General features: G+C 41.5%; 1 protein-coding gene across 7 annotated transcripts in view; it reads right to left on the reverse strand.

Annotated features, from left to right (window-relative positions):
• FOXP1 (forkhead box P1) overlaps positions 1-26564 on the reverse strand; it is a 596530-nt gene that overhangs the window by 19207 nt on the left and 550759 nt on the right. For 5 of the 7 annotated variants that reach the window (XM_043587930.1, XM_043587932.1, XM_043587926.1 and 2 more), the window contains 4 exons: positions 13714-13797; positions 3788-3989; positions 3604-3683; positions 2898-2999 (listed from right to left, as the gene is read on the reverse strand). In XM_043587930.1, the coding sequence (XP_043443865.1) occupies positions 2898-2999; positions 3604-3683; positions 3788-3989; positions 13714-13797 (468 nt within the window). The remainder of the gene's footprint in view (positions 1-2897; positions 3000-3603; positions 3684-3787; positions 3990-13713; positions 13798-26564) is intronic. The other 2 variants (XM_043587931.1, XM_043587927.1) reach the window with 1 other exon arrangement.

Genomic DNA, 26564 nt, shown 5'->3' on the forward strand with positions numbered 1-26564 from the left:
TTAAAAGTCACTTCTAAGAGCCTTCTTAACTGAGACCCTTGACGTCTAAACTCCACCAGAAAGGAGGATCTCAACAGCTCATCTTTCCTTTGAAATGCACAACCCGTAATGGGGCCAGTAGGAAGCACAGCTTCATGTCTGTGACCTTCTTGGTTGAACTTAGTGACTTAGACTCAAAGTGAGACAAGAGGACATTGCAGAAAGACCCATGTCGTTTACTCAAAACTTTCTTCCTACAGGGAAGAAGCGGGGTGACCACTGTGGCGTGAAGAGGGGACGCACAAATCCCATCTCCCCTGCCTCGTAGTACCGCCACTCCCTTCCAATGATGCTGCCGTTGCTCAAACGTCCTGCATGCCGCCTCTGGTGCTACCCACAGTACTTCCTCTCCAAACACACGGAGAAGTGTTTCAAGGCGTAGGTAATCACCACTGGTGACTCTGTGAGGGGTCCAACTAGATAGGATTTTTCTTTTTCGTTACGGCAGATTCAAAGATACGGAGACAAGTTTTCTTTCACAGCTAAGTCATCAACTACTCACAAGGGGAATCCACGGGATAAACTCTCAGAGTTTTTGAGCAATGCCAGCATAATGGGGGGAGGTTCAAAACATCCAGCTGATTATGGAAGGACACTTCCGGTTCTAATTGGTGGGATAGGTTTGTGTAACAAAACAAAAGAAAAATCGCTGAAATTTTATCTCATGTTATATGGGAAAAAAAATCTCTTTCAAGAAACTTTTTCTTTTTTATACTGTATTAAGGCACAGGAGAGGGATACTAAGGATCTCCTCTTACCTCCTAAAACAATAATACTAAGGAGATTTAAAATAAACCCAAGTTTTCTTTTTAAAAATCCCACACAGATCATGTATACACATTGAAGACATAATTGGGGGAAAAAAATCAACATTTCCCCTCAACCTTATCATTGTCTAATATTTTAAAATAAGCATCGAAATGTTTAGCCCTGCAAAAGATCTAAAGAAACCACATCTGCCAGAAGGATTGCTATTGATCTGTCTCAAGCATATAGCCATGTATGATATAAACTCAAACTTAAGGTTTGTTTTCCAAGACTGTACAGCTCTGCAAAAATATCCAGAAATCCAGTTTCCCAAAAAGATGAGTAAGCCCCTTTCAGTCACAATTTAAACTGGGCATTTCATCTTTTAAGATTACAATACAAATAAGATGAATCATTTGGTACTTTATCTAGGATTGTTCATACTGATGGCACTTTTTCCTGCAGTTTGCAAAAATGAAAAAGTTAAAGCTGTAGATCTGAGCCTAAATTTCATATTCACAACTAGTAATTATTTTTAAATTTGATCATTTGCTATTTAAAAAAGGCAATTTGAAGAAAATGTCTGCTTCATGCTTATGCTTCCTGTATTTTGAAAGCATTCATAGCTAAAGATACTCTGGATTTTATCCCCTAAGGAGGGCTGAGGAAGAAAGGGTAAGATCTTGAACAGGGGTCTCCTTCAGCACCCAAGTGTTTTAAGGGAATGAAAAAGGACACTTCAAGCCATAATAGATATGCAGGGCTGGGTAAGGTTGATAAATTAATTCTATGGTTATATTCATTTTCTTTTAAAATGCTAACTTACCAAGAACATAACAGAGGAAACATGTTTTCTGTTTTTGTTTTTGTCCTATCTAAAATTTAAAAAGTAGCAAAGCGAATTTCCTTTGCACCCTAACATTAATCCCTATCATATTTATGAGGACGTACAGTATCCTAAGATATGTGCATTTTAAATGTTCCAAACTGTGGTGGAATTGGGGCATTCTGAGAATTCTAGGTAGCCAAAGAGCAAAAAAATTGGGACATGGGACTGGCCCTCTTCTATAGCAGGAACATTTGAACCAAGAAATTGAGAGGTAAAATTCAAAAATTTGTGAGGGCTTCATTGAATACAGCAGAAAATGACCCAACTAGAAATGACGTATGTCATGTGACCCTCCAGCCTTGTTAGGGCATTCCCCGTGGAGCTGAGGAATTTGATCTGTTTTACAGCAAACAGATGTTTGGTGTTAGAGTGAAGGTACACAATTTTTCAGAGTATCTATGAATCTCTGATTAATAGTTTGATGCAAAAAAGAAAAAAAAAAGGAACTAAATCCAAAACCTTAATAATGTATTTTGCTTTCCTGTAATGACTCCTATATATAGTGCTACTACTTAGATTGTGTAGCTTTCTCTACTAATTACAGTAAGGAGCTTTTTAAAAATTTTTGTTTGTTTGTTTTTCTGACTCAAACCTGTTAAGGTTATGTGAAGTCTGTCTTAGTTCCCCAGGTTAAAAAAAAAAAAAAAGAAGCTGTGTATCTCAGAAAATTCTGGTGGAGGCTTAAGACTGAAAAGCATGAGGTTTGTTTAAATAACAGGACAACCTCAACATCGGGCCAACAGTGTCCTCTATTCTTTTTCCCTTACACAGTAACAATCAGACAGAAATGATTTTACTGGCTGGTCCATCCAAAATCTGATGCCAATGTAATAGGAGTCTTCTGTCTGAGCATTTTAATCCCAATAAACTATCTGCTCACTAAAATACTCCCATAACTCTGACTCTGTGTGTATGAAAACAATACTCATGTATCTTACAACAAAGTCGTTTATAAATGGAAAGTTCCGGGGCGCCTGATTGGCTCACTCGGTTAAGCGTGGGACTGTTGATCAGGGCTCAGGTCATGATCTCATGGTTTGTGGGATCCAGCCCGGGGTTGGGCTTGTGCTGAAAGCACACAGCCTGCTTGGGATTCTCTCTCTGTCCCTCCCCGACTCGAGCTCGCGCTCTCAAAATAAATAAGCTTAAAAAAATGTTAATTAAAAAAAAGAAAAGAAAAAAGGTAAGATCCAAGCCTAAACAGGCCTGTGAGAAAGCTTACCTTCCACGTGGCAGCATTGCGTCGAAAATAAGCAAACATTCGTGTGAACCAGTTATAGATTTCATTTAGTGTTAGCTGCTTTTCTGGAGATTCGAGAATGGCCTGTGAAGCAAAAGTGACAAAAGAAGATAATTTATGACCAAATCAGCAGAATCGTCATTATACAGTTTCTTGAAAATATAAAATGACCATGATTCAGAGCTAAAGCCCAAGAAAGGTTTCACAAAATGATCTAAGATTAATGGTTGTATTTAACAGTTCAATAGCAAAATTCAAAATGGAATTATCTAATTGTTTTGAGTTTTTATTTCTGTTTCCGTACAGAAATATTAATTTATTAGTCATTCATAAAGCAGAATCAAAGAGAAATGCAAAACATTTCACTAGCTGATTAAAGCTCAGTAATTATTTAGAGCTCAGATTAATTCTAGGGATCAGAGATTACTGTAGCTTGTGATAATTGACTTGCCATCTTTAAACAGGCTCATTTTCACTGTTGTGTGAAATGAATTTCCTAATAATCACATCGTATTGTAATACTTAATCAAAAGCAATTATGTTATATATTGCAGTTTTAAAAAACCTTATAGAAAAGGTTTTAGCATGCCTGCATACTAAACGGTTTTAAATCTACTTCATCAATATAATATATCCATGCACATGTATACCTTTTGCTAGAATTTCACATACTGTGTTATTTACTTACCTGCCTAATTAAAGATGCGTATGTAAATGGTGGTCTAACTTCTGCGTTCTTATAAAACTCTTGGTTCTGCGCGATATCTGCTAAATAAGAATCATTGTCCTATTAATTATCACTTTTTAAAGAGAGGCTGGTCTACAAGAACTGCATGTTACAATTCTACAGGAGGCACAGATGGAGTATCTACCTGAAGAAATGGGCACGTTGTATTTGTCTGAGTACCGCCTGCGGATGGGTCCCACCGTATGCATGCTGGTGGTGGTGATGACGGAGGGGCCTTGGGTGACAGGAGTGATGGGGGCGGTTGGGGTCGTTGGAGTATGAGGTAAGCTCTGTGGAGAAGCCTCTGATGCAGACTTGGAGAGTGTGACGCTTGATACCAGATTCAGCTGTGAGGACAAGAATAATCCTTAGAAGACCTTTGCAAAAAAAACGGTGAGCAAGAAGGCATCTGAAATCCAGCAGGAGTAACACAGGAAATGCCTGGCTACTTTTCCTTCTCTAATCAACTGGAATAGGAGGCGAGTCCACTGAGTAGTTGAAAATACCTCTGGCCAGGTCCAAAGGATATGGGCCCGTGGAAACACAGGTGTTCTCCAAAGACAGTTATAGATGAGTGTTTGCAGAAAGGGGTTATCTAGCCCAGTGAGTCTGACAAGTTCGGGGTCAAAACATTTCTTCAGTCATCAAGAACCGTCTTTGTAGTACTTGTGCTTTTGAACCCTCCTGAGTAGCATGCTGTGCTTGGCAGACGGCACACAGGGAGATGGAGTTCTGGTAGCACCCGCTGAACCCCAACGTTGCAGAAGCCACCTCTTGGGATACGCTGGGCTAGACCTGAGCTCTCCAAACAGCACTTTTTGCAAAGGGCTGCTGCTAGTGTGGAACTGTTTTTGCTTCATTTTTATTACAACTAAACTTAAAATATTTATTTTGAGAGAGACGGGGAGAGTGAGCAGGGGAGGGGCAGAGAGAGAGGGAGACAGAGAATCCCAAGCGGGCTCTGCGCTGTCAGCACAGAGCCCAATGTGGGGCTCGAGCTCACAAACCGTGAGATGGTGATCTAAGCCAAAAAAACCAAGAGTCAGACGTGGAATAGACAGAGCCACCCAAGGTGCCCCTAAACTTTTATTTAGATAGCCACATGCAGCCAGTGGCTACCACACTGGCTGGTACAGTGATAGGCTACTTCATAATGTAACTTCAGGGAGGGAGCCATCACAAAGATGTCTGGCCTATTATGACTCATTAAAAAGAATGGCACTGATCCAGTAAACCAGCATTTAGTTACATCAGTTGGCAGAGACTAATCTTTGAAAGCTTTATGGGTAATCTTCACTAAACTCTAATAAATGTACGACTGGAATCTGTTAATTAAAAAAAATGACATACAAAAAGATCGGAAACTAAAAACTTTTCTTCAGATTTCATATGTTCAGGAATGTCATCGAATCTATAGCATCAGGTCAGGAAAAGGGGTTTATTTATTTGAAGGAGTATACAGGAAAATGAAGGAGTACTTACTCCTTCCTTCCATTTAGACTTCACCTTGAAGTGCTTCTCTTAATAACATTGAAGAAAAGGGCTTGTCCCACTTGCCCACAATTTGTTCTCCCAGAAATGTAAGTCTGGCTATGATAAAGAACGTGGTTATTTTCAACATATTACCATTTACACATAATTGCTATCTCAGATACTTCTAGCCAGCCTCCAATCCAAGAAACCCACGCAAAGTAGGCTTATTTGGTAATGTTTTCTCAAACCGCCATTTCGAATCATTTAACAACATAAGTATTTCACCATTGCAGATGGACAAGGCATTATTTGTACAAGGTATTAAACATGAGATTCCTCCGGATTCATAAAGAGCCTATGAAAAGTTCGAATTTGTTGAGAAGACTCAACCTACCATCCTCTGGTAATGAAAAAAAAGCCATGAGAACGCCTCCCGTATGTTTAGGGTGGTTCCATAAAAAAGCACAACGAAATAAAGACGAGTGATGTGAAGAAAAGAAGGATCAAATGTCGTTAGGTAAATATTAATTGAAAAATGTACACATGGTACTGTGAAAGGAATACTGGGTTGCAAGCCTGTACTTGTGCTTGGCTTTGTAACTCCCCTCTTGAAATGCTGACTCTGCTAACGCCAGACCCTTCTCCCAACCCCCATGCCTGAGGAAAGCAAGCTATGGAGAGGACACTGCCCTTAACTCCCCCCCCCCCGCCCCCGCCCCCCGGCAAGCTGGGCCAATGCTGGGAGCTGCTTTTTTATGAGTGCTGGAAACCTGACTTGGTGACACGCATTTGCAGACTAAGTGCTTACAGTTCGGAGGAGCAGCCATGGGATGGAGTGGAGTTGAGAAGCCAAGGGGGAAGGTTGGGGCTGACCTCCTCTTTGCCTTGGGCCTTAATCACTGACCAAGTACAGCAACAGTGTGTATAAGCATCAGCCCAAGCAACGGGTCAAGGAAATTAGTGCCTCAAAGGCTACTGCTCATAAATATACAGCTTTTAAAATTCAGATGCTGCTGGATGTAAGAATAGCCAAACACCCTGGAAAGTCATGGATACCATTTGTAGAAACCACTGTTGTAAATTACCTGCCGCTGCATGATTTCACTGAGGTCTCATACCATCACCAGTAAGTGAGATGTTATTAGCCAACATTTTGCAGGTGAGCAAACTGAGGCTGTTGATCGATGAAATAACTTGCCTCTATCCTGAACCTGAACCGAAAGTCAGACACACGCTTGTGATGCCAGGCCCAGTTAATGGGAAAAATAAACACTAGCCTGTTTCATTTTTCTGTATGCTTATTTTTGGAAAAGATTCAGTGAATAGCTTTAATCCCCGCCTATAAATGACATTCAATAAATATCACTGAGCCAACAGAAGGCATCTGGAAGAGAAATGACAAAAACAGGGATAGAACATTTAACTGCTGCCCCTGAAGAGCTTACCATCAAATACAGACGCTATTCAAGGGAAAGTGTGCGTAACAACCGTAAAGCGATTCTGAGAGTAATTGTACTTTTGGCTTTCCTTTTCCATTTAAGAACGGTACCCCTCAACACCGTCACTTTCTTAAACACGCAATGAAAATGAGAAACCCCACGGCCTCGAGAACTGTGCCTGCTCCTGTCCCGTTTGGTGAGGAAGGGCACCAAGTACACTCCACTCCAAAAACTCAAAACTCACGTAAACATTCAGCAAGTACGAATCCATCCTCTGGTGCTCACTCATGTAGATCAGACAAGTCACATGGTACTGTGTCATAAAATGTGAAAAGAACCGGACATCTGTGGCTTTTACCACAGGTCTTAACACCTGGCCTGCTTGTACCCAAAAAGCAACAGTGCAAAATAAAATCCCTCCAGGGTGAGCACAACCCACAAAGACATAGGCAGTAGCGTTTTCTGGAGGCTGTTGAGCACAGGTAGCAAATGGAAATAAACACAAGCCAGAAGAGAGCAGAGAGGGGGCTTACCAGGCTTGACAAATGACACCGTGATTCACACCCACTGCTGGGCTGTCTCTAATAAGCCACAGAGGAAGCAGCCAATCTCAGCTAATTACCAGATAAAAATGTATTGTAAGGGTTCTAATTAGGAGACGCGGACGGAGGTGATCTAATGATTAAATGCTGTATTCGAGTGACCCCACCACCAATGTGAGGTGGTGCAAGATGTCACTGGAATATTTTGTAGAAACAGTAATTTTACTTCAAGGAGGGGAGGCAGTAATATTTGTAATGATGGCTGTGAGGTAAACTAATTAAAAGACAGTTCCTCCAGGAAGAGGGTGGCTGAGAGCAGCTGTGGCCATTCCACAACCAAGTGCCAAGTCTCAATAGAGGAACGGCAGTCAAGTGGAAAATTTCTGCCCGACCTCTGCCCTTGCTATTAATTTGCAGGAAAACTAATGACACATATACATATTCCCACAAAATTGTTCTAATTGCTAATTTGCCAAAGGAGCCCAGATTCCAAATTAAACATGACTGTAGTCTGTGAGGGAAGGAAGAACAAAAAGCTGTAAACTCCAAACAGGGGGTGCTTCGCCTCGTGAAATCATTTGAAGGCTGAACCAACAAGTTAATGAAATGTCAACCTTGTCAACTGCTATAGAAGTTTGTTAACTTTTAAACTTCTGTTTGATGATCACATGCTTGTCTTGAGGAGAAACCATCTTCGGGGAGGAAGGTCACGAGGGAGAGACAAGATGGGGGGGGGAAGGATTCAAAACAGGCTCTGTGTTCAAACCAAACCTGCTCTTTTAATTAAGGTCTCTGAAAACAGTGGACACACACACACACACACACCCACAGAAAGAAAAAGAAAAATTACCATCTTAGAAGAGCAAATCGGGAATGGTGTGGGTTTTGCTATAATCTTGAAATATTCATCTTAATTGTAAACTATTAAATCTTAATATAATCATCAATTAGAAATGAAAGCATATGCGCTTCGTGTTTCTGATCGTAGTTAAGGTTTTAAGAGATTATTTTTTATTTATTTTTTCTGGGGCATGGAGCAGGAAGGGATCCAACTGGGAGGCAGGGAGGGTTTCTTTTCCTATTTTTCTTATTGTGTCCATTTTCTATTTCAAAAGAAGTTGCTATGTTTAGAAAAGTTAGTAACTCTCATATTTTCTACATGGCAAGTTTCCGTCATGTGATGACTTCGGCAAAGATAATTGCTTTGAGGGTCTGGCCAGAAGTTAAATTCTTACGTCACTTGAACTAGCTGGAGGATTTTCTGTTTTAAATGCACGTGGGCTCTCGACCACCGGCTTTCCCCCCAGCTCACTTCCACAAGGACTATCCTGGGAAGCTTACCCATCCCGACTACTGGGACTCTGTCAGCTGCCTGCTACTCTACTGAGCCCTTTTCTCAAAGATTAATCTCGAGTTTTTAAACAGTAACCTCCTCTCTTCTTTTAAAGATGATGAGTCACTCACATTTTTAAAAAATAAACAAACCACTGATGTAAACCCCGGACAGAAACAGACTTGTTGTAAGTATTCCCATAAGAACTCATTTTTATTTTTGTTTGTGCTCTTGCCTCACATGAAAACAGATTCGGAGAACAAAAGGCAGACCTGAAACCCAAACACCAGGGGACCTAGCTGCTTAGTAGAGACTTTGAGGCTCACAGAACTCGTTTTTCTGCTCTTGTTTTACGGTCCTGAGCAGGCTGGAGGCCTGCTTTAAACTGCACAGTGTTTCTAGACGCGAAAGGCTGGCGGTCGGGCCCGCCTTCCTGAGGCCTAAGGGGCGTCCGTGGGGCGGCTAGGACACGGCATGGGAAGCTTTGGTTTGGTGTCCCAGCTACTGCACTGGGCCAGGCACTGGCAGAGGGCGGTGAATGAGAAAGTGATGGTACAGAGGTGGGGACGGGCAGGGAGGGCTTCATGAAACACAGTATATAAAAATAGCTTGTGTGTGTTGTGCTAGAGAATCTTTTATGGCTGCCTAATATTGTTTCTCTAGCCCTAAAGCAAGGCTGCAAGCAGCCCAAAGGATCAGCCATTTCTTCAGGACTTAAAAGACCCCTTTTTCAGATGTGTGTGTGTGTGTGTGGCGGGAGGGGGGGGGGACACTTTGTTTTTATAGCAGCTAAAAACTATTTCATAACAGTCCTAATTGCTATGGTTGGAGGAAAAGAGAATGCATAAAAAGGAAAATGTAATACTGCATTTTGCTTCAAATATCCAAGTTCCTGTAAGTGTTTTATAACATTTTCATAAAGAAGGATCTACTACCTACGCTATAATTACTTGCCCACCAAATCTGAAGGAATGTGGTTTTTCCAGCATCAGGAGTTGTTTTCTGGTGTGCAGGAATACCCTGAAGTAATGTGTCCCTCTTGTGTCCTCAGTATTATAAAATACGATTTACAGGATTCTCCTGACATTATGAGAGGGAAGTCTTAAAAAAAAAAAAAAATCCTTAACAACTTAATAAAGTCCTAACACAGATATGCTTCTTTTGTTGTTATTGTTTTGTCCTCTGAGTTAAGCTTCCCTCCAAGGAAATAAACAGCTCAGCAAATTCTCCATGGAGCAAGCGTGGAGACACGAACCCCCAAGCAATCCACTCTGGTGTTTACTTTGAGAATGTTACTGAGTCTGGAACAGAAGAATAGCCATCAGTCTCATCAGGGTAGTTTACTACTGTTGGGTTTTTTGCTTCTCTTCACAAGGAAAGGAGAAGAATCTTTTAAAACTCATGTCAAGAAAGGCTTTTCCCGCCGTGCCTACCCAACTGCTAGAATATACGGCCGCTCTGGGAAACTTTTACATATCCTTTTCCACGCCGGGCCCAGCCTTAATAAAATCAAAAGCTGACAAAATAAATTAAAAAATGGAAAGCCTATTTTATCTGATGTTGGCTGGCCCTTTGCTTCCTCCACACTGATCCCGTGACATGCCTTCCTCTCCCAGTCGCCTTCCTCACAGACACACACGCCCCTACTCCGAACCCAAGGAAAGAATCGCTGATGGGACTCCTTTCCGTTGCTTCCTTTTGAAGACTGTCTCAATCCCCGATGTAGGTGAGCCGTTCTAACGACACGGGGCACAATTCATGCTGTGGGTGTGTGTGGTTGTTAGCTTGTCCCACAAGACTCCAAACACCTCGGTGGCAGGGAGGGGGCTCTATGCTTTTAGCAGCTTACTTCATAAATACTTGTTGATAAAATAGCTGGGCTTTAAGTGCAGGAATTCCCTTTCCAAACGTAACAGGCCGTGGGAGCCCTGGGTATAAATTACTAAAGGAGAGCTCTTTTCTGGTCTAAAGGATTTTATGGCAAAGCAGGAAGAGGTGCCACTGAAGGTGTCCGAGGAAAAGGAACGCCGGGCACTCCTCCTCCAGCTCACCTATGCACGTCCCGGTGTGGGATGAGCTTAGAGCCAGGTCTAAACACTCGAGACTGTCCAGAGGTGAGCATATCCTCCAACTACCCACAGGGGAAGACGGGTTCCGCAACAGGGTCCGGGGAACGTGTCTGAGCGGAGGTAAGAACAATCCAAGAAGGTTGTGGCAGTTTCTCTGATGCAGTGCAACAGCGACCGGTTGGATGACTGGATACAACAAATGACATGTACCACCCAAATGGCATTCAGTGAAAAGCAACGTTTACAGCAAAGCATTCTATCACTTAGTGACTAAGAATTTTAAAATAAACATGCAGTTCCTTTTAAACAGAAACGGAAAAAAGAAAAAAAAAAAAACTTCATCAACTTACTGGCAAGGCTGTAACATGAAAGTCCCCATCTATGGTTAGATCTGAATCCTGACGACTGCTTATTTCAAATCAAAGATTCTAGAAGGATACACGGTGCATTCTATTATTTAAGGTGGAATAAATTAATTGCAGGGAAAAGGAATATTTTGCACCTGAGAATCGATCATCAGATAGCTCCGTATCCCTCAAGTTGAAAGAACCAAGGGTTTGCGAAACGCCTGTGCCTCCCCCGCCCCTTTTTGGCAAGGAAGTGAGAAATCTATGCAGAACACTACACGTCTACCTTTTATAATTAATTTCCCAATGCCTCACCTATACGTATTTTAATAATTCCTGATTTATAAGATGGTATCTGTAATAAAATTTTCTATTTTCCAATAAATGAAAAGAAGGCAGGTTCACTCCAGCAACAGAGTGTCACGCAATATCTGCTTGTCAGGCACCAATTTTTACTTCTTACATGTAAGTTAAAGGATAAGGAATTTATAATGCTGCCTGTGAAGGGAACCACTTTTCATACACAAATGTGATCTTTTTTTTTTCAAAGGGTAATACAACAGTACATTTACATAAACTAATCCAAACAATCTATGTATTTGACAATGGCAAACCTCACACAGACGGCCTATTGTTGGTTTACATCTTGGAGTTCTTTATATTGGCTTGTAGCGCTGCTCTAGCTGTCAAAGGTTTGACTTGGACACTAAATAAATGGTTATAGAAGTGCTGTGCAGCGATATTGGACTTCTTTGCAAAAGAAAACCTGCTGTGTATGAATTCAAAAGCTATTAATTTTTCAGTCAAAAATATTCGTGCCTATTTCTTTTAATAAAGAAATACTGTGCTGAACTACTAAGAGATAATGTTGACTAGTGGGAGAGAATTTTCAATAGAACAGTTAAAAATAAATTTAGTAGGAGGTCCCCTTCAAAGTTACAATTTTCTAGAATGTAAAACATTTTTTTATTTTTTTAATACTAATCAAGACAAACCTTCCTCCCCAGTGCATTTCCCCCACGACTGCTTTTCCCTGTTTACTGGCTGCTTCACACTGGTCTTCATGGAGATTCCCAAGGGTCCTTTTGGGGCCTATGCAGGCTTACCTGGATGGATGGCCCTCTCTGCCAACACCCTGCCCCAGCACTCACGGAGCGCCCCATGGGGTTTCACAAATCCTTCTCCATTTTCATCCCTCCTCCTCCCAAAGAGCCCCATGATACAAAATGAGTCCCTCCCAGAGTCCGGAGGCCAAACAGTATTCTATCATTGCTTTGAATCCATGGAGGAAGTAGGAGATAATCCCATTCTCTCCCCTATTACTAGGCTCAAAGACCCATACCCCTCATCCTGGGGAAAAAGCCATTCCAAACAGAAGCCACCTGAAGACTTCATGAGAGTTCCAAAGGCTATCGTTTCCCTTAGCAGTTGGCTGTGCCCACCGGAAAACCCCATGAAGTCATTTCCGGGTCTTACCAACTTCCTAAACTGGGCTCCTATGATTACAAGAAGGGGCTGATGAAGTCAACACAAATGGCACAAGTGACTACTCATCCCATTATACCCAATGGCCTAGGTTTTTTTGTTTCCCTTTCTTTTTGGTAGCCTACACATTCAGTCCTATGGCCATTTAGTGCAAAACACGGAAACTAAGGGCTCTCTCCTAGTAAAAATGGATGCACAAAGTGTTTAATGATTTTATGTCCTATATCTCAGTAATGTGTTCTGTTTCAGACATTAATTTTGTCTGCCAACTGCATCTTGGCAGGCTACCATATTTGCTGGGTTAATAGTCTGACTCCGTTTTATTTCTATCATCATAAATCATACATATATGGGTGTATGTTTGCTTTATTTATAGAAAAAAATCAGTCAAAACAGATAAACCAATACTTTGCCATTACGCTGCATCATTGCATATTGATTAAAATTGCTGGTACTAACTATAGATTGTCAACGCTCAATTAATTTTCACACAGTGACTCCAAGCAAAATCAAATAAAGGCAGTGTACCTTTAAATTTTACAAATCTTAAAAATCAAGAAGCAAAGCACTCTCTCCATTTTGAATAATCAGTAGAAGCTACTAAGGAGATTTTTAGAAATATAAGTATATGAGAAATACAACTGTTAAAGAGATCAATTTATAGCAAGGAATGAGGCCCAAGACAGGATTTGGGGTTTAGAAACCATCCTTCTGCTTAGATATTAACTGTCTGTGCTCGGATGGCACTCTTCAAGGTTAAGGAAAAGGAAGCAAGGCAAGAAGTAGGAGATTCCTACAAGTGAAACGTAATTTCAACATACCATGTTGGAACTCCTAACTGCAAAAGAGTAATATTCACTTCTAACTCTCTAATAACCATTAGATGCCCTCCACAATTTTAGCTTCCAGCTATTCCAACAGTGTGCTTCCTATTTCTTATGTCTTTCCTCTGTGACCGTTAGACTGCACTGGCCCTCACTCCCTTTCTCATACCCGCAGTCTCTTGGCTAATGCAGGCTGAAATGCCCTTTTCTTCTGACTCCATGGTCTGGCTGTCTTCTTTCTGGGTTCACACCATTTAGAAAGACCTTTCCCCCTCCCGGCGACCTATCATATTTTCGTACCCTGGTACAGCATCAATCATCTGTCCCGAAGAGCGAGTTGTTGGGCCTCGTGGCCAAAGACCGTATGTGAATCATCCTCTACGTTGTGAAATGCCCTGCACACCACCCCCTTTATAGAAGGTAACCGGAAACACTCCACTGACTTATGTCCTTCAATACTAACAGCTGCCAGAGTAGGTTTTCCTGCCTCCTATGCTTAGGGGTGGGGAAGCAGCAAAGAAACAGTGTGGAGTTTCCCCTGGTGTAGCTCGGTACTTACGGGCTGAGGGGCGGCTTTGGGTTCTGTTGACTTCACGTGCAGATGGGTCATCATGGCTTGCAGGCGCTCTTTGTCTTTTGCAAGCTAGTAGGAAGAAAGTGCTCTGTTATTTCTTTGAATACAGATGCATTACTATTTTAACATCCAAAATGATACATATTCCAAATTAAACTATAGCACCATTGCACATGACAAAATCTTTCTCATTGCTTAATCGTTTTGAAATCTACACAACCATTGCCAAACTCGAAGTAACTGGAGGTGTCAGTGTGAGATTTCTCAACACAAGATGCATTAGCTTTTAACTGGGAAGTTCTAGACCTGCTGGCACCAAGGAGTCCCATGTAACACAGACAGCTAAAAGACAAAAACGTGAATCATGCCTATTAACCAATCTTATTCATGAGGAAGCCAAAGGAAAATGAGCTAGGTAGCTAAAACTCATAAATTCATCTTTTGTGGTTGTGGAAAAGCTCCCAGACACATGGGGACGTTTATGCAAAATTAACTTCACCTTTCTTAACAGGCAGGCATGGATTAGCACAGTGCTGCGAAGCAGTGTTAGCCGGGCAAGCCCAGGGCTACAGGAGATGACAAGTTCTTATGGTCAAGGGCATGGAGAACAAGCTTCATCATTCATTTCCTCAGTATGTGAGCACCTACTATGTGTTAGTCCCATCTGAGCAAAAATTTAAGTCTTCTCATTGTACAGAGCATTACCTTCTGACAGCACCCAAGTTTTTCATCAAATGTACATTGGAGGCCCTCAAATACTATTCACTGGATGCTACTTTCTTTATACGTGCCTCCAACCATTTTAACATGGTGATAGTTTTGATAATTTAAGACACCTGGGCAAAGGGGACATAAAATAATTGCTTCTAGACAGTTTTGCCACCAGCATCCTGGCCGCACACCTGATCGTCCAGAAGACAATTTTACCATAAAGGATAAAATCGTGGCAAATAAGAGAGGGATGGTGAAGAAGGGCATAAGGGAACACACATCAAATGAGTTAACAAAATGAAAGGGATTCTCCTGTGAACTAAAAAAAATATTTGGGACGCATTCAGAAGATACAGTGGAGATAGTGGCAACAACAGCACAAATAACGGATTTTCTTTTGTGGATTCTACCTCGGCATTTCACCTAACTTCCAACTCTTTTCTTCGCAGTATCACGGTTTTTTGTTGCTTTGATTCACCCTCGTTAAAATTTCTTCCTTCATTAGAAGAGGCAAGGGTTTCTAAATACTAGAATATATGTTTGTAACTGAGCTCCGTGCTATGTTGTGAAAGCCTTCTACGCTGTTCTCTGTGCTCGGCCTACTGTCACATGTCCAGTGACAGATGTTCCAAAGTTCTATGGGAAACGGGGGCTGAAAACTCTGTGCCATGGTACACCCCAGCATGAGGGTTAAGATTTACATTTGTACATTATATAAATGTAAAAATGGAAATACTTTGTCAGTGGAGAAATGAAACCAAAGTGTCAAACCAAACTGTCAGCCAGTTACTTTTTTTTTTTTTTTTTTTAATCTCTTATGGCAAAATTGCTTTAGGACAATTAGTTCTGTGGTAAAAATCTCTGCAGCAAAGAGGTCTACGGCAAAGATGCTCTGGGCAAAAATACCAGACATGATAATAATTACCTCTGTAAAGTAAGTGGGAAGTACAGTTCCAAAAGATAAAGGTATAGCTAAGAGAAGGGCTGTGGAATTTTGGGGAAATGTAGACGTAACGAATGAGTGAGTGACAGAGAGAGAGACAGTGGGCGGGGGGGGGGGGGGGGGGAGAAAACAAGCACGAGAGAAGGGTGTAGAGAGAGTCTTACTTAGAACAGCACTTTTATAGACCGCTTATCCAAAATAATGCCTTTGAACTAGGGAGGGACTCATTTCTTCTATGTCACATAATTAACCTTAAATCTTTGAAATACCAATTTTGGGGAGTTCCTGGCTGGATCACTTGGTAGAGCATGTGACTCCTGATCTTGGAGTTGTAAGTTTGAGCCCCATGGTGGGTACAGAGATTATTTAAAGATAAACTCTTGAAAAAGAAAAAAAGGAAACCCCAATTTTTGGTAAGCTGAATTATTCCAAAATTCAAGTCAAATAAGACATTTTGTAAATAAAGGTGTTTTCTAAGAGAAAGGGGTGTTTCAGCATCTGGGCAAAGGCAGAGAGAGGGAAGGAAAAAGGTACAAAAGCAAGAGAAAAAGCTTTTGGCGTATCTTAACTGGATGACTCAGTCTCAAGCCATATCACATTTGATTTTTTTTTTTCCTTTTTATTCCCTTGTGGTGCAGGGAGGAATAAATTAAGAAGAAGGAAAAAGCCTTACAGTGTTAGCATTTATCTTTCCACAAACAGGAAATGAAAATGATACCATATTAGGAGCCACTTTATGTTATTCACCCTCTGTTCTTTAGTAAGTTATTGAACAGCCAAACTCAAAGATGCTCTGAACACATAATGCTAAAGGAATTTAGTTTTCCAAAGTGGCTCAGTTAGGACAATTAAATGTTAGCAATGGCATTTTTCTACAGTTATTTGTGTGTTTTTTTTTAAATGTGTTCTAAGTTTTTAGATGTTAGAACCAAAATATTCTTAGATTTTTAAAAAATGTTTTGTCTCAAAAGTTACCATGGGGCAAGAAGGAATGAAGGCATATATATATATATACATATATATATATATATATATATACGTATATATATATATATACGTATATATATATATATACGTATATATATATATATAAATATAATTCGTTTTAAAAACAAGTAGTCTGCCATACTGAACATTAAGAATGAAAGGGTGAGAGGTGATATTTACTTAAGACTCTGATGAATATTAACTGTGACTTAATTTGGAGGTAAGCATTGTCGATGTAGCAATTACCAAGACCAAGTAGAAGGAAATTCAAATTCCCAGCATCAAAAGGAATCCACACGTCTGTATTCCATCCAAATGTCTACCGTGCTGACCTTCTACTGCTCAAACGTAGTAACACCATGTCACAAACACATACCTAGAGTTTATACACACAGCCACATCCATAACCCCTGGAGATCACTGCCATGGGAGACATTTTCTCACTTTTCCATGAGAGTATCACTTAGAATTCATTGTCCATTGTCCATTACCCAGGTTCCTTATTTTGCCTTAAACTCAAGTCTCTCATCCTAGCTCTGCTTTATTATAAAAGGTGGTTACGAGGTTACAGAAAGAAGGGCAAAAACCCAAGTTTCTGTTTTTATCTGATTATTAGTACAAACTAGCATATAATACATTCTTGGATGGGTTTTGGCTTTTTACTGTATCAGTTGCAGCTCTAACGCTAACACAAATCCTTTTTAACAATTAAAGAAAAAAAAAAAACCCTGCCAAATTCACTTTTCATTCTTTAAGGCAAAAAAGCTAATCATTCACACCTATTGAAACCACGTCCTCTCTCTACAGGGGCTGTCTTGCATTTTTAATACACCGGCCCTTCAAAAAGCCTTCAGATTCTTTATTACTTTTTATGCCATCATTCCATGAGCTCAGCATCCCCATCAATTTTCACGGCATCCTTTCATTATTATAATATGACAATACAAACATTTAATATTGCCAAGTATATATTCCAGCATTCCCTCATAAACTGAATCCCATGAAAAGCAAAGAGAAGGAGGATGAGAAATTTACTCCAAAGGTCAACTAAAAATTTGGCTGGCAAATTAAAACAATTTTTTGATGTTGTACTATCAGAAGAGAATTACTCTCTAAGAGTTTTCCTGGTGGACACAGGAGGGGTATCTGGCTTAAGAGGAATGTCAATGCGCCACACATTGAGGGGACCTGCTTGTGCAATGCTTATTCGCAGGTTGCCCCCCAACTTTGTAGAGAGACAGCACGGTGAAAATGGATGAAGGATGTGGGTACTATAATCAGACTAGGCTGGATTCAAATTCTGGCTCTGCGACTCTGAGCACATTATGTAACCTTTTTTAAAGTATTTAGTTTCTTCTTCTAAATATGGAATAATAATCTCTGAACTCTGAAGGGTTGTTTTGAGGATTAGATAAGGGCTTGCACATAACAAGCTTAGCATAGAGCCTAGTGCTTCACGAATATTCGAAAATACCTAACTTTTCTTTGAAGGAAAGTTACGTCAATTCTAGCCTATTTAGACTTCCACTGGTTGAGCCCACGCTTGGAACCTTGGGCCAGCGTAACTCGAGTTCTCCAGAGTCTGAAGCTGGCCTCAATGCGGGGAGAATTTTGAGGTTTTGAAGAATGGAACGAAAGTGTAGGAAAGATGAAGCCCATTGCTTCTGGATTGATTTCCTTGGTTCTCACTGTATCTTTCCCTCATCCTAAGCAAATGCTTTTTCTCCCCTTGGCTGATACAGGTCATCCCCTCTTCTATTAGCCATGGCCCCAAATTAGGTTTTAGACAGTCCTGGCTGTGAAAGACTGGAACGCGTGTACTGCTCCAGACACACTGATAACCGCCGAAGGCTAGGAGCGCCATTCAACATCTTCAAAGATAAAAATAAGGAGATTAAACTCATTCTTTTAGCAGAGAAAAGGGAACACGATTTTAGGTTCATTTAACATAACCACTTTTTATGTTGTCTGGAGGACTAATCATTTTAAGCCCAATTTGGTGGTCCTCACTCGTGAGAAACAAAATCTGAAATAAATGAAGGATTCTGGATGTGTAAAAATGCCGGAACTACCAAAGGACGGATGAGAAGAAGGGACCAAGTCCCTCACTGGATTTCAAAGAAGCAAAGACTGTTGTGGCTATTTCAAGTCCTCTCGTCCTACTCCTGCATTTTACAGTTGGGGAAACTTAGGCTCAAAGGGCGAACCTACCCAAGATCATGGAGCTGGGAAGGGGCAGAAATAAGACTAGAGTCCCAGTCATATGATGCCTCGTCGGACCTTCCCACTCTGGTAAGACTGTCAAAAGCACCTGGGATGCCAAATGAAAACACAGATCTCTGCCACTCTTCCCACCCCCTTGGCTGAACAACCACTGCAGAACCCCCAAGGGAGGGTGAGGCAAGGAGTTTCAGCAGGCACTCAACTAACTGATGAGCAGGGAAGTCGAGATTATTCCCATACAATGATGATCCCCAATTTAATTGACCGGGGTCTCAGGTAAACTTGCTAAGCCAAACACACCAAGCAAGGGGATGTGGGAGTAAGTTTTCATAAGGACCCCACACGTGTGAGTTTGATGCAGGAGGTCTGGGAGAAAGGGCTCTCTTCCACGGTCTGGGTATGCCTTAACAGCAGCAGGTTAGTTTTATACACAATGACGATCCAAACAGAACTGAGCGGGACAGCGTGCATCCAGTCTCACGGGTCTTGAAAGTACGTATGATCAAAAGAAGACAAACGAGAAAACAAAAACAAAAACAAAAACAAAAACAAACAAAAACAAACGAAACAGCGATGTGAAAGGAGAAGAAATCAAATTCTTCTGCCTGAGTATTTACCAAATAGTTATTTTCGACCCACTTTATCAAACTGCGGTCATTCACATGCCTTCAAAACTCAGCACCAGTGAGAACTTGTAAATGATTTCTTTAACACAACTGCAGCTCTCAGGTGGTAGGCAACCTATGGTTCATTTCACCCCAATGGAAGAATTTCCCTACTTTTATTGTACTCTGTCACCATCTTAACATTCCTTACGTGTTATTATTAAAGACTCTCTTGACATTTAAAGCAGACGCACACTAATACTCAAGTCATAGTCTAGGAATTCTAATGCTCCCAGAGTTAAGCAGGATTTTAAATTATGAAAAATAAGTGTCTTGGTTTTCAAAGGGGGACGTGGAAGTGAGAAACCCAGAGACTCTCTCTTCTTTTTCTTGGCTCCAGTCACAAAGCAGGGACAATATGCTGCTCTGATGCCATTAGGACTTCTTCCCCACAGGCTCTGAGCTTACTTAGGGAGAGTCATGAGGCTCTGTGAGGCCACTGCTGTGAAGAACTCTTCGGAGTATTGCCTTGAATGGTGTTAGAAAGGTCCAAAGGGGGGACACATTACAGATAATATATTTGCAAAAGTCCAGGAAGCTAGTGTGCTTACAAACAGCACCGCTAATGGTACAGTAATCACATGCAAAGTCTCTGCGGTAACTGATTTGTGTTAGGCTTAATGTCTCCCTCTGCTATTGAAACTCGCACACTTTTCTCCCTGCTGACGTTTTCTTGGAGCTTACAGTTGCTGGGGTAGATGATTTACAAAACTTCCAAGTGATCCCTGTGTCACTGAGTTTCAGCCTTGCCCAAATGCCATGGATTGCTGAGGAGGGAGCTTCAAGAGGCGGAGAAAAGGCATGGTCTCACAAAGCCAAGTTTTAAAACCAGTGATCTGCAACGCCTGGGTGTAGGCACAGAACCTCAATGGGCCACGATGACCCTGCACGAAAAGTGCAAGGCAGCAGTGCCATAAAAGGAGGCACAGGCTACACAGGCTGGGCTAGAATCCCGGGCGTTGCCCATTATTTGCCATTGGCTTTGAACAAATTAATGAGATCTTCTAAACTCCAGTTTCTTCATCGGTAAGAGGCGAGAGCACAGGGAAATATTTCTTTGACCCCGAAGAGCCAATAATTGTTAAGGTAATTACTGATTGGGTAATACCTTTTCAAAGGACAAGAAATGGCAGAAGTAATGGGACAGGACTCATGCTCATTAGATGTACGATGTGTAGTGATTTCCAAATGTTCTAATTTTCCTTAAAAAAAAAAACAAAACCCAACTTTTAGCATTGAGGAAATGGGGTAGTATCCACTCACAGGGGGGTTGTGAGGATTTAATGAAATTAGGGGTATGAAGTCCCTAGGACAGTGCCTTGGCATATAGTGGGAACTCAAGAAATACCCTTTCAAAGGGTTTCCCAGGTTCTTTGTAAATTAAAAGCAGAACACGAGGCATGGTACAGATCACTTCCAAATCCAATGGATTCAAAGAAGCAATCATTCCATTTTGCCAGGAACGTTCCCAGTTGTGAAACTGGAAATCCTAAGTCCCAGGCAAGCAAACCGTGATGGCTGGTCACTCTACTTCTGGAGGAACAGAGAGATGAATTTAAGAACGAACACAGATTCTTCCACTCTCCTCCCTGACGCTACAATCAAAGCGAATCCTTAAACGGCTCTCTTGGCCTGCGATGTACTTGCCGCTGTCCCTTCCCGCGTGCCCTCCACAATGCTCCTGTGCTTCCTCTTATAAACTCTGCCCGGCGTGGAGTCAGAGACATGCTACTCTTCCTGGCCTGCTCGGCTGCACTTCACAGGAAGGAAGAGGCTGTCTTGCTCCTCTGCATCCCGTGCGCAGAATACAATAGGTAGTTGATAACTGGTGACCAAATGGAATCAAATTATTAAGGAAGAAAGGTCCCACCCCTCCACCACCACCTGCTGCCAGCACCAGGCTGATCATCCCCACTGGTTTGGATGGCTCCTTTTCCCCGTGGGGGCTTTTGACATTCACTTTAAAGGGTCTACAGGCTGAAGGATTGGAGGAAGCCTGTCTTGAGACCCGTCCCCTGACACAGGCTGAGCTGCGGACAGGAGCAAACACTGCATTTCCAAGGCTCCTTTTCTCTTTCATTCAAAACCCACCTTCGTACACCAGAGAGGATGTGCTGACAAATGAGCAAAGGTCACATGATCATCACAACTAATATGTGTGGCCAGAAAAACAGATCTGCACCATGAACGCCTCAGCTTTCTAAGAAAGGGAAATCCGTCAGAAGACTTTTTCTTGTCCGTTAAATCAGATGCTTTTTCCCTTTCCCACGATGGAATTCCTATCTAGCCACTAAGATAACCTTCTGTGCCATCTCATTCACAGCTTAATGGTTGAGACGATTCCTATGCATCTCCTGCCTGAGTGAGCCCAGGTAGCCAGATGAATATTTACATCCCTAAACCTGTCTGGTCAATGGCTGGTGCTCAACTATCAAGGAAGCCTCAGGTCCCTCTTTACAGTCCTGCCCGTGGCATATGGGTGGGCAATTCCTCACCTCAACATTACTTCCAGACCCTGTGTCTATGGCTCCCGTGTTCTGTGTGCACATTCATGACCTATGTAAGACCACGCATATCGATTATGGGAACATCTTCCATCTGCAGTTCTAACCTATCCCTTTGTCTGCAGAGCATCAAGAAGAGTGTGTCAAAAGAAAGCATCTAACAGATAAAATCTTAAAAGACACGCCCTCGCCTCAAAAAGCCATGTCCTTCACCCGCATGATTGATGTTAGGTGCCTATGTGTGGTTACCAATTCTCTACAATGTTGGGCTCCGAGGTATACACGGGGTTAATCACCATCTAGCCCACTGCTAAAATTCAAAAATTTCAACTGACTTTGTAATAATGAAATGTGGTGAGAAATATTCAGAAAGGCCTACAACGCCCACTAAGATGTCTTTTTGACCCCTCTCCCCTCTGAGACCAGTAACAGAGTGTAACATGCGAACTGAATTAACTAGACATTCTCGGTTGTCAAGCTCCACATAACGGGCCCACCGCCAGGAAAACACGTATTATACATGTTTTGGTAACTTCCCACAAAAATAAAAGCAATACAAATGTGTCTCACACACAATGCTGATGGGATGGGTCTAAGTCAGACTTCATTGCCCGTCACCTTGATTTCTGCCTGGGTGCCTTAACTCTCAACATTGGAATTGTAAAGGCTTTTCAGGTGATTCAAGTAGAGTGTTGTACAGACAGCACCAAGAAAGGAAACGTCTGTAGCCACGATCCCCTGAGACTAACGATAGTTATAAAAAAAATTTTTTTTTTCATCTAATTCTTTAGGAGAGGTTGATTTCAGCTCACAAACTGGGCCTTTGGTTTTGGGTCAGAGTTACGGTTTCTGGGGTTTAGCTCCAGGGGGCTAAAAATGGACAGCACTCAAGTGGCTTTCATTAGCTTTGGCCGTGTCTGGTGCTGGCTGATGGTGCCCTCCAGAACTCTCCTGTGGGATCCTTGCACAGCGATGCTCTAGGGTAGACATGATGAACCTCCACTGATCTATGATGTAAGAACCAACGTGAGCTTATTGGGCTTGTTTTTCTAATGGAGGTACACGTGTGACTCCTCTTCCAGATGTAAACATCACAGTAATTCTAAGTACTGCTGTGCAAAGTCCTTGCAGGTCTGGGTAGTAGGGGCTGTAGAACTGCTCCTCCTACAGTATAGGGAACACCTGTGGGTAATTGTTCAAACCTCTGTTACTCTTTCCTGAGGTGCTAAGTGGTACAAATGTTTTTCAAATTCAAGCTAATAAATGATAATTCTGTAATAGACTTGGATACTTGGAGGTTCAGGTATTTCCTGGTCTGGAAAATTCCTTCTTTAAGGCAAATGCAAGTTGTCAAGGAGTTGGTCATGTACAGGGCACCCCCTCTAGATGGGGTGATTCGGTAGCGTGCTGTTGACAGAATAGGGGGACGATGCCAACAGGAAATAAGAGGGAAAGGCCGTTCAAGCAAAAGGACACCTCTTCAACATATTCTTGCTGCTGCAGGGACCTGGTTTCCCCAACACCTCAGTCCCAGTGGACACGCAACTGTTCATTACGTCAATTAAAAAGTACATTCCAGACATGGGCACATGAAACGGCAAACGTGACAGCACAAACACAGACATGCTGGACACGAGAGTAATAGGAAGCCCACAATGAGTGTAGCTACTGAGTATAATTGTCTCCTTGTCCCCAACTGTCCCGCATTCCAGCTTTATCTCAGGGCGAGGGGTCTTTAACTGCTAAACCTGTTAACATTGTCTTGTGTATTTCATCTGCTTGAAGAGTAACTAATCTATTCCGGTTCGTCCCCTCTCTAGCACCGAAACTCTCTTCTGAGCATGTTTCCGGTATTTTCAAGAATCCATCGACATCAGCTAGCTCTACCCAAGGAGTGGACATTGCCACTGGCAAATTACTTATTTACAGTCTGTTTTTCCTCTAAAATGTAAAAACCAGGAGGGTAGCCTTACTTTGTTCAGTGTTGTACCCTTTACTGGCTTCAGCAACGTTTCTGCCGTGTTTCTGCCATGTTCTGCCATGTTCTGCCAACGTTTCTGCCATCCAGGCTCTGGATGATGTTTGCCAAATGAATTGGTAGATGAGCGGATAAATGAATGAATATCCATCAGCCTGCTTACCATGATCCCCAAGACTGACAAGTACTTGTTATATGAAGCTGCTGCTGGGCAAACTGGACCAGTGTGGTGACTAGAATGGTTTTATACACTAAGGCAAAGAAGGAACATGTAACAAGGGGTTAGCCGGCCTTTAGGTAGCCGAGACCCTAAGGGAACAAGTTGCAAATAATATGATGCAAATTGTTGTTGTTGTTTTTTTTTTTAATCCTCCTGAGCGGGGATTGTTTGGTATACTTCTGTGCGAATCAGCCGGACAGTAAATATTTTCAGCTCTGCAGGCCACAGGACTCTGTTGCACCTATACAAATGTTCTGCTGTGGTGCAAAAGCACCCAGAGATAACTCGTCAACAAACAAGTGTTCCAGTACAATCTTATGTATGGACACTGAAATCTGAATTTCACATAATTTATTCTTCTTTGGATCCCTCCCTCCCAGCTATTCAAAATGTAAAAACCTCTGTTAGCTCTGGGGATTTGGCTCATGATCTGTGGTTTGCCAACTCTGGCTCTTGACAAGCACCAGGCTATCACTCTAACGAATCCCTCAACCTGTGAAGAAACCAAACCCTTCAGAATGACCCCGTCTCTTCCTCCATTAGAGCAAACTCTGAAGCAAAAATATTACAAGGACTATCACAGGTAACTACCACATAGTAACTTCTGGCCACATGATCTTCTTTGGTTTCTATCACAAGTTGAAAACCCTGCCTTTGATTGGATTTAGGGCTGAAGGATGAAGGGAAATCTATGAACAAATGAAATCCACAAATAATCAAAGAATCCTCTTAAAAGGTCTATAACACCGCCAGGCCACACCCACTAAAAAACAACAAGAAAGCTGCCAGGAGATAACCACTTGACTTACTGATGGTCTAACTCCTTTCCTTCTCTTGCCAGCTCTTGGGGAGAGTGACGAATAATGAATAAAGTAGATCATCAGTTTCAGAGTAATGAACAATGGCCCCACAGTCAAATCTGGACTCTGGAACACTTACTGGGGCAAACCATGACACTCGGTCGAACACTTTATTCTAGCTGAACATTAAGAATTTAAGTTTATCCACTGAATAAATGCAGGAACTTGTATCACTTCGTAACCACCACTATGTAAAGATTTAGGTAGTAATAGCCATATGGTTTGTTCTGTTGAAACCAATTTTTAAAGGGCTTATCACACATCAATAAGAAGTGAACTTTGGTGGGGAGATAAATAACACTATTGTTTTGCTTCTGAATAAGCGTGCTAAATTTAAAGATGTTTCCAAAGAGTTATGTAAAAATTTGGGGATTTTATGACGTGCCCTTAGCCTGTATGAATATCCCACTGTTCTAGTAAGTTCTTATCTTGTAGTGTGAATGGAAAAATATTAACTAACTAAAGAAAATAACTTTTGAGACAATCTTACTTAAAAAATGTAATTTGTCATATAAGATGATAACTAATTTAAAAAAATCCTCTCTATCCTGAAAAGTCACAACAAAAAGTTTAAGTGTGTTTTGGCTGATTTTTCTCTGCAACTATTTGAAGCTGTAAATGACTTAACTCAGTAAAATTCCAAATGTAATTATCTTCTGTACTTAGCCTAGGGCTCTCCATATATCTCGGCATTGCTGTCTTGCATACAAAATAGGCTTTTCGATGGCTGGTAACAATATAATGTACAACATTGTTTTAATTTCCCCTAGTCGGCTAGCCTCTTGCCTACACTAAGCCAGCCAGAGGAAGAAGCCACAGTGGGTCATCAAGCACTCAAAAGCATTTTGGAACTCGGTTGCATAAATGGGGTTTGCAGGGTCAGGCTTTTGCAATTGTACATTTTAATAATCTCCATTTCTGACCCAATTTTTACTTTTAGAAACTAATTTTCTATTAATTATACCAAGAAGGGAATTATTGTTAAAATATGGTGGTCCGTCAACAAGTGACATCAAAAGTGGAACCCACATTTAAAAATGGCCCCCATCCCTCACAACTGTGATCCCCAGGAAAATCTGCAGACGTTTATTTTCTATAGTCACAAAATACATTCAACATGGCCCAACAAACTGCCAAAAATAAGATTATATATATGTGTGTGTGTGTGATATGTATATATTATATATATGAGATATATATATATATATAATGTATAACATTATACATACATTATATATATACACATATATATATATCTCTCAATACGTGCCTGTATGCATGTGTGTGCATATTTAAAATATTTAAATTGTGTGCACTGACAGGAGGAATAAATCCACATGCAGCTTCTACCTTAACCTCAGACAGCACGCTCACGTGCGTGCATGTGTGCGTACTGGCCCAGTCTTGCTGATGCTCCCATGTGCCTTCCATCCCCATCCATTGTCTCTCAGTCTCTCTCCCTGGCTCGGCTGCCTAGCTCCAGGTTAGGGATCATGGCAAGTCAGGGGGCTTACATTAACAACAGGCAACTGAAGTTTTTAAGTTAGAGCGTTTCCCACTTGCAGGAGAAGACAAAAGGGAGGGGAAGCGAGAGAGAAATGGAAAGCTAACAGAGGTAGTGGGGAGTTCGCGGCGTACACAGAGATGCACAGGACTTTGAAACGTCTGAGCGGCAGTTCCAAAGAAGGAACTGAAGGTGAACGTTCCCGAAGAGTGAAAAAGAAAAGAAAAGAAAAGAAAGGACA

This window comes from Prionailurus bengalensis, chromosome A2 (genome assembly GCF_016509475.1).
Source record: "Prionailurus bengalensis isolate Pbe53 chromosome A2, Fcat_Pben_1.1_paternal_pri, whole genome shotgun sequence".
Classification (NCBI taxonomy): domain Eukaryota; kingdom Metazoa; phylum Chordata; class Mammalia; order Carnivora; family Felidae; genus Prionailurus; species Prionailurus bengalensis.